Source organism: Lupinus angustifolius, chromosome LG01 (genome assembly GCF_001865875.1).
Source record: "Lupinus angustifolius cultivar Tanjil chromosome LG01, LupAngTanjil_v1.0, whole genome shotgun sequence".
Classification (NCBI taxonomy): Eukaryota; Viridiplantae; Streptophyta; class Magnoliopsida; order Fabales; family Fabaceae; genus Lupinus; species Lupinus angustifolius.
In genome coordinates this window covers 34595784-34609339 of record NC_032009.1, presented here as the reverse complement: position 1 = coordinate 34609339, position 13556 = coordinate 34595784, and the positions used below count along the sequence as shown (strand labels likewise).

Here is a 13556-nt window from a genome sequence, read left to right as displayed (position 1 = left end):
TGTATTGATATATGTAATTTGGTTGAATATATTGTTATAATGAGGATCAGAATAAGTAACACTTATTTATTTTTCTTGGGCTTCTTAGATTGCAGTCTATACTTTAAAGTTTAATGTGTAAGAAAATAGACAATACTTTGATGTAAATTTATTAATTGGGTATAATTATCTAAATCATTTATCATAACAATAACCTACATTTATGTATTTATGCATAAGAGAGAGGGAATCCACTTATTCTAATAGTAAGTTTAAAAAATTTACTCTACATTCTAACCACTAATTACAAAAATGACTCTCAACAAGCCAAATTTATAGTTCAAGTTGGATTTGCATACAAAATAGTAGTACAAAAAAATAATAAATACAATTATATTTCTCTGGCAATTGTAATAAATAAAATTACAAGTCTACAAGTAATAAAAATATACAGCAAGCTTTAACATCATTGTTTGATATAGTGACTACCAACTTAATCTTCTATTGAAAATAATCATCAATAATTTCTCGAAATTTTCATAGTGTCTGTTATTTTTTAGGATTAACTTAGTGATTACAATATTTTGTAAGGATATGATGTTTTACTCTATAAATGTTAACGGCAAGCTTACAAGATTTGAGTTTGAATCTTCTAAGTAATTACTAAACGTTGGGCCAAAGCTTTATTTGTTTGTAGTAATATTTTCAACAAAGGCATAACATGTAATTAGGTCTTGAAAGGGGATAAATTTGGATTAATTTAATAAGAATTTACTCAGCTCGAAACTTGACTGAAATTTGAAATGAGTTACGTTTCTAGCTCAAATTCAATTCAATTAAAGTTTGTGGATTGTTCGATTCGACTCATTAGCGTGAATTGGTTTGATTCGTCAAAAGTTTGCAAATTGTCTAGTTCAACTTGTTAACTCAATTAGTTCAATTCGTTAGCTCAAATGATAATTATTTATTTAATAATATACAAAATTAAATGTTTTTAGATGTATATATATATATAAATACATATATGTGGACATATATTCATATATATACTCATATATAATTGAGTCAACTCATAAACTTAACAAGTTCGAACCTAATGAATCAATGTATTTGGCTCAAGTTTGACTTATTCATTTAACAATCTTAATTTTTACCTAAAATTCAACTTGTTTGATTTATGAATCTAGTTTCAAAAGAATGTCCAATTTAATTAATCGTAAGCCCTACATGTAACTATTATCTTGTTTTTTTGGTTCCACTGAAGAAATGATTTAGGAAAAAGTGGCTAAGAAAATGAGAAAATATAGGTATTGTTTTAGGTACGAGAGATAATGGGAAACTCACCCTTTGCAATGAAATTTTTAAAGAGAAGTAATTTGGTCACCACAGTCATTTTAGGGTTCTCCATGTTCTTCACAAAAGGAAAAGAACTTTGCATGGTGGCATCTTTTCTTTCCTTTTGCATCAAACAAAGGAGAACCTCATTTTCTAACTCCTGAATCTCTTTCTCTCTCCCCTTTCTTTTGAAACAATCTAAGTGATTATACATTCATTAATGAGTTGTATACATGTCATATTTCTACAGTAGAACATCACAAGCACACAAAGTATAGTACCTAAGTTGTGTCCTTGGCAAATAATTGACCCTAACATTTGAACTTGTTTTTGGATTAGTATTTAACCAGTTCAAATAATTTAACAAAAAAAAACTATAAATATGTGATGGATGCATAATAACCATTTTAACAATACTTGTTCATTATATTTTCCAAAATTCAACCAGTTTTGTTCGGCCCAGTAGTTTCTCTATTTCTCAAATTTCAATCTTATTCTCATCTCAGATTGATGCCTATATATAGCATGAGTGGCTCATTCCTTTTCGGGAGGGAGAAGAAAGGTCAGAGATGAATTTGTGAAATAGTTTTGGTATCATGCTATCAATGCTAATAATCTAATACTGTATACAACAAAATCAAAGTAATGTCAATTTCCAAATTGAAAACAATAAGATTTCATACTCAGCTAACACTAAGATAGCAAGCACCAGAAACTTAGAAGACATCCACACCACTAATTTCCATCAAGCTCCGGGAGTAAGTTCGACCCGGACCTGATTTAATATAGTCTAAAATAGGATAATGTTAAATGCTTAAATGACAAAAATCATGCAAAGATCCAAAAATCATATCGACAAATTCTCCCTTGTACTTCATGTGAACTAAGTCCTTTTCTTCCACTAACCTTATATGTTTTCAAACTTCAAGGATCCAAAAAAATCATATGGAACTGCTAATGTAGAAAGGTCTAGTAAGTCAGAAAATTGATCAAGAGTTCCATATATATCACATTAAATATGCATCAACATATATATTATGCTTCCATAATCCAAAAGGAAGACAATGAACAAAAAAAAGTGATGTTATAAGAAGGGAGACAGAAAGGACCCGTAAAAGTAACGCAAATGAAACAAAACTTGATGATTTTCTGTTGGCGAGAATACTAACCTACTTCAGTATTGATAACCATCAAAGGTTTGACTATGGATTATTATGCCCCCACCAAGCCTGAGATGCTGCAGATAACCAACCAGAAAGGTTAACAGTAAGTAAATAAACATCATTGTTTCATTAGCATTAACATAAGGAACTAGCAAAACATAGTAAAGATGAAATAAGAGTTGATTGCTCACATATATATCCTTAAATATAAAAGCCAAAGTTGTAGTACCCTTTGCAGGCTTCACCATCTGAATGGCTTCTTTAACAAAGCCATCAATCAAACTAACAAACAAACACATAGAACTTCAGATAAATTTCAACCCTTTTACCTAAAAATCATTCAATTTCAATCCTTTTAACCTATAATTGATTCAATTTAAACCTTATTTATGAACAATATGTAAAAACTGTAATTATAATATAAGTCAAAATTTAAATGTTTGATTCTTGTGAAACGTTGGTTGAAAAAAACAACAACATTTTATTATTCATAGGATAAAAGAAATTCATTGATTATAAAAAATTACTATTTAGGAGAATGTCATTGTTAGTTGCAATATCACACTATGTTGTTCAACAAAATTACTTCTTAAGCACATATGTGTCATTGAATTAGATAATGAATTTTGGTGATCAATATGTTCTATTATTATATTTTAATTTCTGTAGTTAAACTAGTTTATATTAATTTTGATATATGGTCGATCATAGGACCAAATACCAACTTCTAGTTGAACCGGTGATATTAGTCAAGTCAATTTTAATAAGTGTAGGTATTAAGATAGATTATTAAATCTATGTATTAACAATGTAAATATATATATATATAGTCAGTATATCATATATCGGTTAAGTAAAAAAGAGTTGGAGCATTGGTGATAAAAACTGTTGGCAAGGACCACAAGCCCACAGAACATCAACCCGACAAAAACTGTTGCAGTCCCACAAGGCCACAATACAAGAATATAAACATTAGTTGATTAATTTACAACCCTGCCCCTCAGTCGTGGCATTGAAACTTGAAACCCTTAAAACAAATACACAGAGCCGAGGTACATAACATTGAACCTCATAACTTGTACTTTGGTGTTGCAACAACAAAACAATGGCTCAGTTGAAGACATTTCCTTCTTCATATGCTTACCCTGCAACTTCTCCTTCCCTACACAGAACAGGTTCGTTCTCACACTGTATTAATTGAAAAATCATGACTTTTAATTCTGCATGCAACAATTTATTAATTGCATCATGCTTATTCTTGGTTTTGATTTGAGTTAGAGGGAGGGCACATGTTTTTCCTTCATTGTCTTTTATTGTCATGTTAAGTTTTTTTCTCAATCTTGTTTGAGTTTAAACAAAACAACACGGAATTAAACTAAGGGGAACCATTATGTTTAAGACTAAATGTTTGTAATTATTTATATTTGCAGAGCAGGTTCTGCATCGCCAGTTATGGAAGGCAAATCCATCATCATTCAAAAAGGTAATCTTTAGAAGGCAAAACTTCAAAACATTATTTCAGCATTTTTTAATATTGACTATATCTATGTGTTTTGGTGGGTGCTCTAATGGTCTTATTTTGGAATTTTGTTCTGTCTGTAGTTGGGGACAAGAACAACTATTGGTGCCGGTACATTTCAAGGTGAGAATATTTAGTATCAGATTCACTCTTCTTCGCACCCGTGAGAATTTGTGCATGGATGGCTTTACCTTTGACTTGATTTATAAACTCAACATAACGATGTTATGGTAGTTAATTTTTCATTTCAGGATTAGTATAAGATATGCATTGAACTTTTTAAGGTAAACTAACTCAATGAGGTTTACCTAAGCAGATTTTCATTTCCAATCCCAGATGGTGTAAACACATTTTCAATAGTGGGAGTTATTTAAATTAAGAGTCTTAGTAATCGAAGTCCTTACTAATTATTTACATCTATTATTTCGTGTTGCTATCAATATTTGAGTTTTTCAATTAACATCTTATTAGTTATAAGCATGTAGTATTTCCTTTTGTGTAAAATTATTAATCAGTTGGAACTGTCTCATCCCTTTTCACTTATATTTGAAAATCAGCTGTCATTAAGAAAATGTTATAACTGAAGTTACAGACAAATAAGTTTCTGAAGGGTTCATATGTGGCTTCTTTGGATATGTATTTATTGTTGAAAATGCATGAGTTTATTTGAGGCACTGTGAGTTCACCACTTGATATATTCAGTTGGTGCTGTTTGATATTTAATTTGGTTGTCTGTTATGTTGATGAAGTTCTATGGGCATGCAGTTATAAGAGCAGTGGTACGCAATGATACAGAGACAGAAATTTCTGAATCCAAGAAGGTTAGCGGACTACGTGGAAAATTAAATAAGGTTGTCCTGGCTTACAGTGGTGGCTTAGACACATCAGTCATTGTCCCATGGCTGAGGTATATATGTTTTTCTTATTCTTTTCCAGTTTTTTATTTAAATTCTGTTGCAAGTTTGCAATATTGGATTTTTCCGAGATTAAGTTTGTTTTGAATTACTGATTTCTCTTTAGTACATCCTCCCATGAAATTCATGAGATGCCATTTTGAGATTGTGTAGATGCTCTGTTGAGTTTTAAATTTTAAAAAAGATGAAGCTTTGCAGAGAAAGACGGTAGCAAAAAATAGCTATTTTTGTTTTTAATAAATTTAGGATGTGATCTGGGATATTGGACAGTAGATGACCCATTCAATTTACCTAGTGTTGCATTCTTTTGTTCTTATTATATAATCTCTCATTTATTGATTTTGGCCTTGCAGAGAGAATTATGGCTGTGACGTTGTTTGCTTCACAGCTGATGTTGGCCAAGTATGTCATGAACTTCTATTTATAATTCATTTGCTGTAATCTAGATTATTGTTGTACGTGTGTTATTGCAAAAACGTGTTTCAAGATTGCGAAAAGGTGTTTAAAAATCTGCATGTCTGGTAACAAATCTAAATTCCATAGGGTATAAAAGAACTGGATGGCTTAGAAGCCAAAGCCAAAGCTAGTGGGGCCTCTCAGTTAGTGGTAAAGGACTTGAGGGAGGAATTTGTTAGCGATTATATATTCCCTTGCCTGCGTGCTGGTGCAGTTTATGAGAGGAAGTATTTGCTTGGCACTTCAATGGCCCGGCCTGTTATTGCAAAGGTATTTATTCCAATGGTTGTTTGATATTTCATCTCCCTTGATAAAGCCATCTATTCTGTTAGCTCGTAATGTAGTGTTCACTCTTTATATTGAAAATGAATCATAATTGGTGGAACATGCTTATCTTTACCCACCCTTATAATAGCATATACTGATGCCTACCTAATAACAGGCCATGGTTGATGTTGCCAAAGAAGTTGGAGCTGATGCTGTCTCCCATGGGTGTACAGGGAAAGGAAATGATCAGGCATGTCTTAATATTAGGCTCAAAATACTACATCATATCAATTATTTTCTACTATTCCTCTCAAAATCACACACCATATGTATTATTTTCTTCTGATATACATATAATCATTTAGGTTCGTTTTGAGCTCACTTTCTTTGCTCTAAACCCCAAGCTAAATGTCGTGGCTCCATGGAGAGAGTGGGATATTACTGGGAGAGAAGATGCTATTGAGTATGCTAAAAAGCATAATGTACCTGTTCCTGTAACAAAGAAATCCATATATAGCAGAGACAGGAACCTCTGGCACCTTAGTCACGAGGTATGTTTTACGACTATCTTTGTTATAGCTCTTGTTATAGTGTTAAGTAAGCTAAATTTAATGTTTTATTACTATTTTGAGGGTCTAAGCTTTCATTTAAAATTTCAAGGTCAAAAGTTTGATGGTCCTTTCAAATTAGTGGATTTGGATCCTCTTATGTTAGATAACCATTAGAAGGAGCTATGGAGAACAAAGCACTATCTCCTACCATGACAGTGCATGACTAACTATTCAACTCATCTTATTATAAGTGCTCTCATAACCCATAGGCACAGTCCTTCCTAGAGCATCTAAGTCATGAAATTGAATGCACAACATTGTGGGGGTGGGTTGAGTGACTTTGTCAAATCTGAGCCTTTGAATAATAATTAGGTGACTTGGATTCAAAACACTAATTGAAATAATGAAATCTAAGCGACCCAATCTTGATCCAACAGTTTACATTTATCAAAGTCGCCAAAGCCACCACCCTCAAAGTCACTCAATCTTTTCCCCAACATTTCTATGATGTATTGTTAGAATTGCACCTTGCAGGTTTAAATCTTCAGTTTGATCTTGAGCTATGCTTTATATAGTGTAGCTCCAAAACAATACTACGGAAATGGCCTGTTGCCTTTTCTCTAATATATGGAATCTGTGATACTGAAGGGTGATATTTTGGAAGACCCAGCTAATGAGCCTAAGAAGGATATGTACATGATGTCTGTAGACCCAGAGGATGCTCCAAGTCAAGCAGAGTAAGATTCCTTCGATTTGACTCTATTTACAGCCTTCAAGTTTCTGTTGTCTTTTTAAAAATGTATTACTTGACATTTATAAAAGCATGCATTATGAGTTGCAGATATGTGGAAATTGGGATAGAATCAGGGCTTCCTGTTTCAGTTGATGGGAAGAGACTTTCCCCAGCGTCTTTACTTGCCGAGCTCAATGAAGTTGGTGGAAGGCATGGAATTGGCCGAATTGACATGGTTGAGAATCGGCTTGTGGGTATGAAGAGCCGTGGAGTTTATGAAACTCCTGGTGGGACCATCCTATTTACTGCAGTGCGCGAGTTGGAATCTTTGACACTCGATCGAGAAACGATCCAAGTCAAAGATTCATTAGCCCTCAAGTATGCGGAGTTGGTGTATGCTGGCAGATGGTTTGATCCACTCCGTGAATCCATGGACGCGTTTATGCAGAAGATCACAGAGACCACAAGTGGTTCTGTGACGTTGAAGTTGTACAAAGGTTCTGTCACTGTAACCGGTCGGAAGAGCCCCTTTAGCCTGTATAGGCAAGACATTTCATCATTTGAGAGTGGGCAGATATATGATCAAGCTGATGCTGCTGGGTTTATCCGGCTTTATGGTCTTCCGATGAGGGTCCGAGCAATGCTTGAGCAGGGTATCTAAGTGTTGATTTTCATTTGAACATGTACTTGATTGACAAAAAAGGCCTGCTTTGATGCACTTGATTCAGTGACATTGACTTGTTTTACAAAAGGAATTGATGCAATAAAAGCAGTTAAGTAATTTTAAAAAACGTGCTGCAAAGTTATGCCAAGAATCTAATTGAAGTATTGCATTTTCAATACCAAATATCATGCCAAGAATTTAATCAATGTATTATATTTTCAATACCAAATATTATGGGGCAATCCTTTAGGAGCTACTTGTAACCATGGTTTTACTTGCCCTCTTAGTTAGTATCTAAAAGCAGCAGTGAAAGTCCCTTGTCTTGATTCACCAAAGGCAAATATAAAAGTATATAATAAAGATATATGCACCTCTTTTGTGTACCTGCATATGGAGGACATGGCTTGAACAGCAAAATACAAGAATTAAGGGCGATGCCATCATCCATCATCAACACATGCAACCACTAAATCTAAAAACTAAGACATTAAGAAAGACATGAGTTGTGTTAATAAGGAAAACAGAAGGGAGGACATTTTGTGTAATATCCAACTTAAGCAAATAAGCACTTTCATCTGTGAGAGAAAGTTTTGTCTAATGAATTCCACGCAGTATCCTCCAAAACAAGGCTTGTGACACTCTTAAATTCTGTGTCCAGCTTGAGTGATGGAGAACAATGCTTGAAATACTCTAGCATCTCTCTGGTCACAGTAATGAATCTCAGCCTCAAGAGTCAAGAAACAAGGAATTGAAACTTGGAAGTTTAAACCATTGCAATGGAAGAACATATTCAATTGAAAATCCAAAATAAAGCTCAAGCTTTTGAGTTTTCAATCAGCTTTTCTTAGTTCTCATTGTGGAGATGATGGCGTGCAATAGAGTGTATGCACAAAGCTGACAATTGGTTTTACCCAGGCTTGTCCTAAATACATAGTTCTGAAACCTCGTCCTTGTTCTCAGTTGTGGAGTGTGGATGATTTATTGTTCACATAACAGTGCTGAAAAAAGCTCACAATGGGTTTTATTACCCAGACTTCTCTTACAGACATCATATTTCTGAAGGGACATGGTCAGTTGAGAATGGTTCTTCCTCTTCAGTGGTAACTCCATAGATGTCTGAATCACCCACTTCGGATGGTTAGTTCATGATTGGTCTCAGAATGGTAGTGCAGAATCTTAACTGTGAAAACTCTCAAGTGTTGGAAAAAAATGGGAACGTTGCAGCACCCATTTGTTCATAAGTCCCACATAGGCCAGGTTCCAGGAAGCAGTGTTAAGTGTTAGATATAAAATAAAAGTGAGTAACAATGAGCAACATACTTACCTGGACGGGGTCAATGGGTGATCAAGAAGGCCTATGGCCTAGGGCAGTGACCTCCATTGCACTTAGGAGGGGTGCTCTCCTAAGGTCTACCCAAGTGGTGGAGCCTACGTCATAATTTGTGGCAGAGGGGGCCTGCGTTCGCGCGGCCCCCACCAATTCTAGTCCAATTTTTTAATTGTTTGCATTGAATTGGATTAAACTAAGTTTTGCAATGTTTGGTATTTTACTTGTGAATTTTCATATGGTTATGAACGTGCATAGTAATCTCTTTTACTACTCTACTGTTATTGTAATATGGAGTGTCATTAAAAAAAGATTCTGGTTGATTATATGGACGAGATTTGAGTAAAAGTGTAAAACTCATGTGCGAGATTTGTGATATATATAACATCTGTGCTTAACACATATATAAATATATACTGCATGAATCTAAATTGTCATAAAGCTGCTAGGTTTGAAGATGTGTTTGGAATCTGTCAATTCTAATTGTCCTTGAAGTTGGGTACTCATGTTACCTGCTTGACCGAAACCAGCAAGTTAGATAGGTTCTCACTCAGTCAACTCTCCTAGACTGGACGAGATCTGAAAACTCTATGGATAGCAATCTCACCACTAACTGGACATTTTGGGAATCAAGATATTGATTATATGGAATCAATACGCGGAATTGTAATGTTTTCGTGAGTGTAAGGTTGTCGAATGTTTTAATGAACAAAACTATAATCTGGATTTGGATGAGGAAGGGGAGGCGATGATGTAATTCAGAGGTAAAATTTAGGAGCGCCTGTGTTCAAGGGAGTGTGTTCTATTATCAGTTTACTTGTGAGAATACTGTTTTCTTCTTTGAAGAATGTGGAACTAGCTTCGTTGTTTAGTTATTATATCCCTACTAGTACAGCACACCCTCGACCATGTAGTAGAGCGTAGCATTCTATAGTCCTAACTTCTCTAGCCTAGCCCAAGGAGAAGTGAGGTAGGCTCTCAAAATCAACTCCATGGTCGGACATGAACTGAACGAACTTCTGCTTCTTCAAACTATATGGGGGAGGATGAAAAGTGCTCCCAGTTGGTAATTCCACTACTATTCGAACATATAGGGAATGGATCATTCAAGTATGTGATCCTAAGTTTTTAACAAGTTAGAATTCCATAGTTTCTGGTTTAAGCTAGAAAAAATAGTGCATTGTGAACGAGGAAGTCCCACATAGTATGATGTGTGAGAGGAAACAGACAAGACGTCATATAAAAGCAGCACTTGTGTATTGTACAATTCATACCTTTCTCGGCCTTTTGGCTAAGATCAAGTGTAGTATCTGTTCTTATCAGTTTAATATCTGATATGTGGGTCATTGGCCCACACGATATTAAATTACTTTTTTAAAGGGGAGGGGCCATGACAATAGCTTGCTATTGGGTCTCTCAGGTATCGCCCATGTGTTGCACTACCACATGGGCTGGTGCACCCTATACCATTCTTAGTCTTAATATTATTCTATTGAAGAGCTGCATTTTTTATACAGAAATTTGCCTGATATTTATTTCCCATGGTTAACCAATATGCAGATTAAAAGACCAATTCTTTTTACTTACCGAAACACCCAACATAAAATCTCTCTATATTGCCACAGCTAAAATGACAGTAGTAGGTGTTGGTTACAAATATTATATAAGGAGTAGTGCAGTTCATGAAACTATTCATATATTTAACAGTTGCTATCTTTCATAAAGTCATGGGTATCACTTGTGGGATACGTTTGAGTTTTTTGTGTTCTTTATATATTTTAGCTCATGAATCTACATTTTCTTGATTTCACTTTTTTTCTAAAGTGAGAGATTCAGATCCTCAAATTGTATACACTCCACCCACCCTGGTATGGAGAATTGAAACCTACGCATGCACATTGTATATCTTCAACTCATTAGTGTCATCTCAACATATAGAGGTCAAAACTCAAGAGGTTCTCCAACCCAAAAAAAAAAAAAAGTAAAACTCATGTGCGAGATTTGTGATATATATAACATCTGTGCTTAACACATATATAAATATATACTGCATGAATCTAAATTGTCATAAAGCTGCTAGGTTTGAAGATGTGTTTGGAATCTGTCAATTCTAATTGTCCTTGAAGTTGGGTACTCATGTTACCTGCTTGACCGAAACCAGCAAGTTAGATAGGTTCTCACTCAGTCAACTCTCCTAGACTGGACGAGATCTGAAAACTCTATGGATAGCAATCTCACCACTAACTGGACATTTTGGGAATCAAGATATTGATTATATGGAATCAATACGCGGAATTGTAATGTTTTCGTGAGTGTAAGGTTGTCGAATGTTTTAATGAACAAAACTATAATCTGGATTTGGATGAGGAAGGGGAGGCGATGATGTAATTCAGAGGTAAAATTTAGGAGCGCCTGTGTTCAAGGGAGTGTGTTCTATTATCAGTTTACTTGTGAGAATACTGTTTTCTTCTTTGAAGAATGTGGAACTAGCTTCGTTGTTTAGTTATTATATCCCTACTAGTACAGCACACCCTCGACCATGTAGTAGAGCGTAGCATTCTATAGTCCTAACTTCTCTAGCCTAGCCCAAGGAGAAGTGAGGTAGGCTCTCAAAATCAACTCCATGGTCGGACATGAACTGAACGAACTTCTGCTTCTTCAAACTATATGGGGGAGGATGAAAAGTGCTCCCAGTTGGTAATTCCACTACTATTCGAACATATAGGGAATGGATCATTCAAGTATGTGATCCTAAGTTTTTAACAAGTTAGAATTCCATAGTTTCTGGTTTAAGCTAGAAAAAATAGTGCATTGTGAACGAGGAAGTCCCACATAGTATGATGTGTGAGAGGAAACAGACAAGACGTCATATAAAAGCAGCACTTGTGTATTGTACAATTCATACCTTTCTCGGCCTTTTGGCTAAGATCAAGTGTAGTATCTGTTCTTATCAGTTTAATATCTGATATGTGGGTCATTGGCCCACACGATATTAAATTAATTTTTTAAGGGGAAGGGCCATTATAGTAGCTTGCTACTAGGCTTCTTATGCGTCGCTCTTGTGTTGCACTAAAACATGGGCCTGGCGCACCCCTCCAATTCCAGTTTGGAAATCATTCGTTTGGTTGGCCTAATAAAGTTTTATTTCTATGTGATGTAAAATTCTTGGTACGGTGTTAATGAATGTCATTGTATCTGGTGCCACATTGTTTTTACAACCACCGAAAATCAATAGTTGTCTAGAGGTCTTACATTCGTTCACTAACCAATGATAAAGCCTGTTTAGGTTTGAGAGAAAAACTTGTTTGGAAATAACCACACATAACAAATTCAATCCTAACCATGCTCTAGTTCAACCATGACCATACTCACAAGTTCTAAAACATTGCAACTCCTATCTCCCATTTTATCCCTACTTCTCGGCGAATTGTTTAGGACGTTACACTACGACGTGTTATGTGGTAGATATCACAGAATATATATATATTCCATTGCTCTACCTTGATTATTTAACCTTGAAACAATGGTTTGAGCTAAATCTTGAAGGCGTGTAATTTTAAGGCTTGTAAGGCTAATAGGAAATTTCTAGGAGTTTTTAATTCTACATCTTGTTGAGTGTGTATAGGAATGAAAACTTGAGAATGATTCTCTGATTATGTGAACCTATATTTTTTTCTCTCCTTTTGCTTCATAATAGAAGTGAGGGTAAAAAAATTGATATTGTATATATTTACTTTCTTAAATTTCGTATCAATTGGTTTTTATAAAATAAAATAAACAAGCCAAAGAGGGAGTAAAAGTGGGAAACAAACATGATTTTTTTTTTTGGGCCAAAGATTCCTCTCCACTTCCAAATCTATAAGAGTCCAAGAATTGATAATAAGATTGTATTTTTTTTAAAAGTTATGCATGAAATAAAGAACATTAACGTAAAGGAGATCTAGTTTTTCAAGCTATGGTGGTTTTGGGATGATTATTGTTGAAGGCCTTTAAGAACAACTTGAGTAGAAGGATAACTCCCAATATCTTACTTTGTGGTTATTTTCGGACGGATCCCATTTTCTCATGGTGAAAATTTCCACGAAGCACAAAACTAGGACAATTTATTTGGGATCGCAACCCAATCTTCCACCTTCTATTGAGCTATACAATTTTATTACCAATTTTTGGACTCTTATGTGTTGAATCCTTGAGCATGAACTTGCTATTTATTCAAGTAATGAAGAATTAGAATAGAAGAAGAGAAGTTGTGTTGTTTTGCAGCAGGAAGGTAGAGTAAGAAGAAGAAAAAGATCAGAAGAAGAAAATTATAGAAGTGTTTGCAATGTGTATTCATTCATTGTGTAATCAAGGAAATTACAAATGCTATTTATAGTAACATTACAGCAACTACCAACTAACTGAACTTACTAAAAGTAGAAGTTCCTAACTAAAACACAAACTAACACTTAAGAAGTAGAATTAATTCTAACACTACCCCTTAATTCAATTCTTGTTCTTTTCATCTAGGCATCCAACTCCTAGTTTGTGCCTAAGCTCTTCAAATCTCCCTTTCTTCAATGGTTTGGTAAAAATATCAGCAATCTGATTTTCAGAGTTGCAGAATTTTAGCTTGAGCCTCTCTTTGTTTACTTGATCTCTTAGGTAG

The 13556-nt window shown here is 34.7% G+C and overlaps 1 protein-coding gene across 2 annotated transcripts; it reads left to right on the top strand.

Moving 5' to 3' along the window:
- LOC109362322 (argininosuccinate synthase, chloroplastic-like) lies at positions 3493-7708 on the top strand. Of its 2 annotated transcripts, XM_019608041.1 has the most exons (10): positions 3493-3652; positions 3908-3960; positions 4080-4119; positions 4762-4903; positions 5264-5312; positions 5454-5636; positions 5809-5883; positions 5999-6184; positions 6833-6921; positions 7026-7708. In XM_019608041.1, exons 1-10 carry the CDS (start codon positions 3583-3585, stop codon positions 7576-7578), a joined length of 1440 nt encoding a protein of 479 aa, XP_019463586.1. In that variant the 5' UTR covers positions 3493-3582; the 3' UTR covers positions 7579-7708. The 2 variants fall into 2 exon arrangements, with proteins under 2 accessions (XP_019463586.1, XP_019463595.1); XM_019608050.1 differs by lacking the exons at positions 3908-3960; positions 4080-4119 and having other exon boundaries at positions 3495-3652.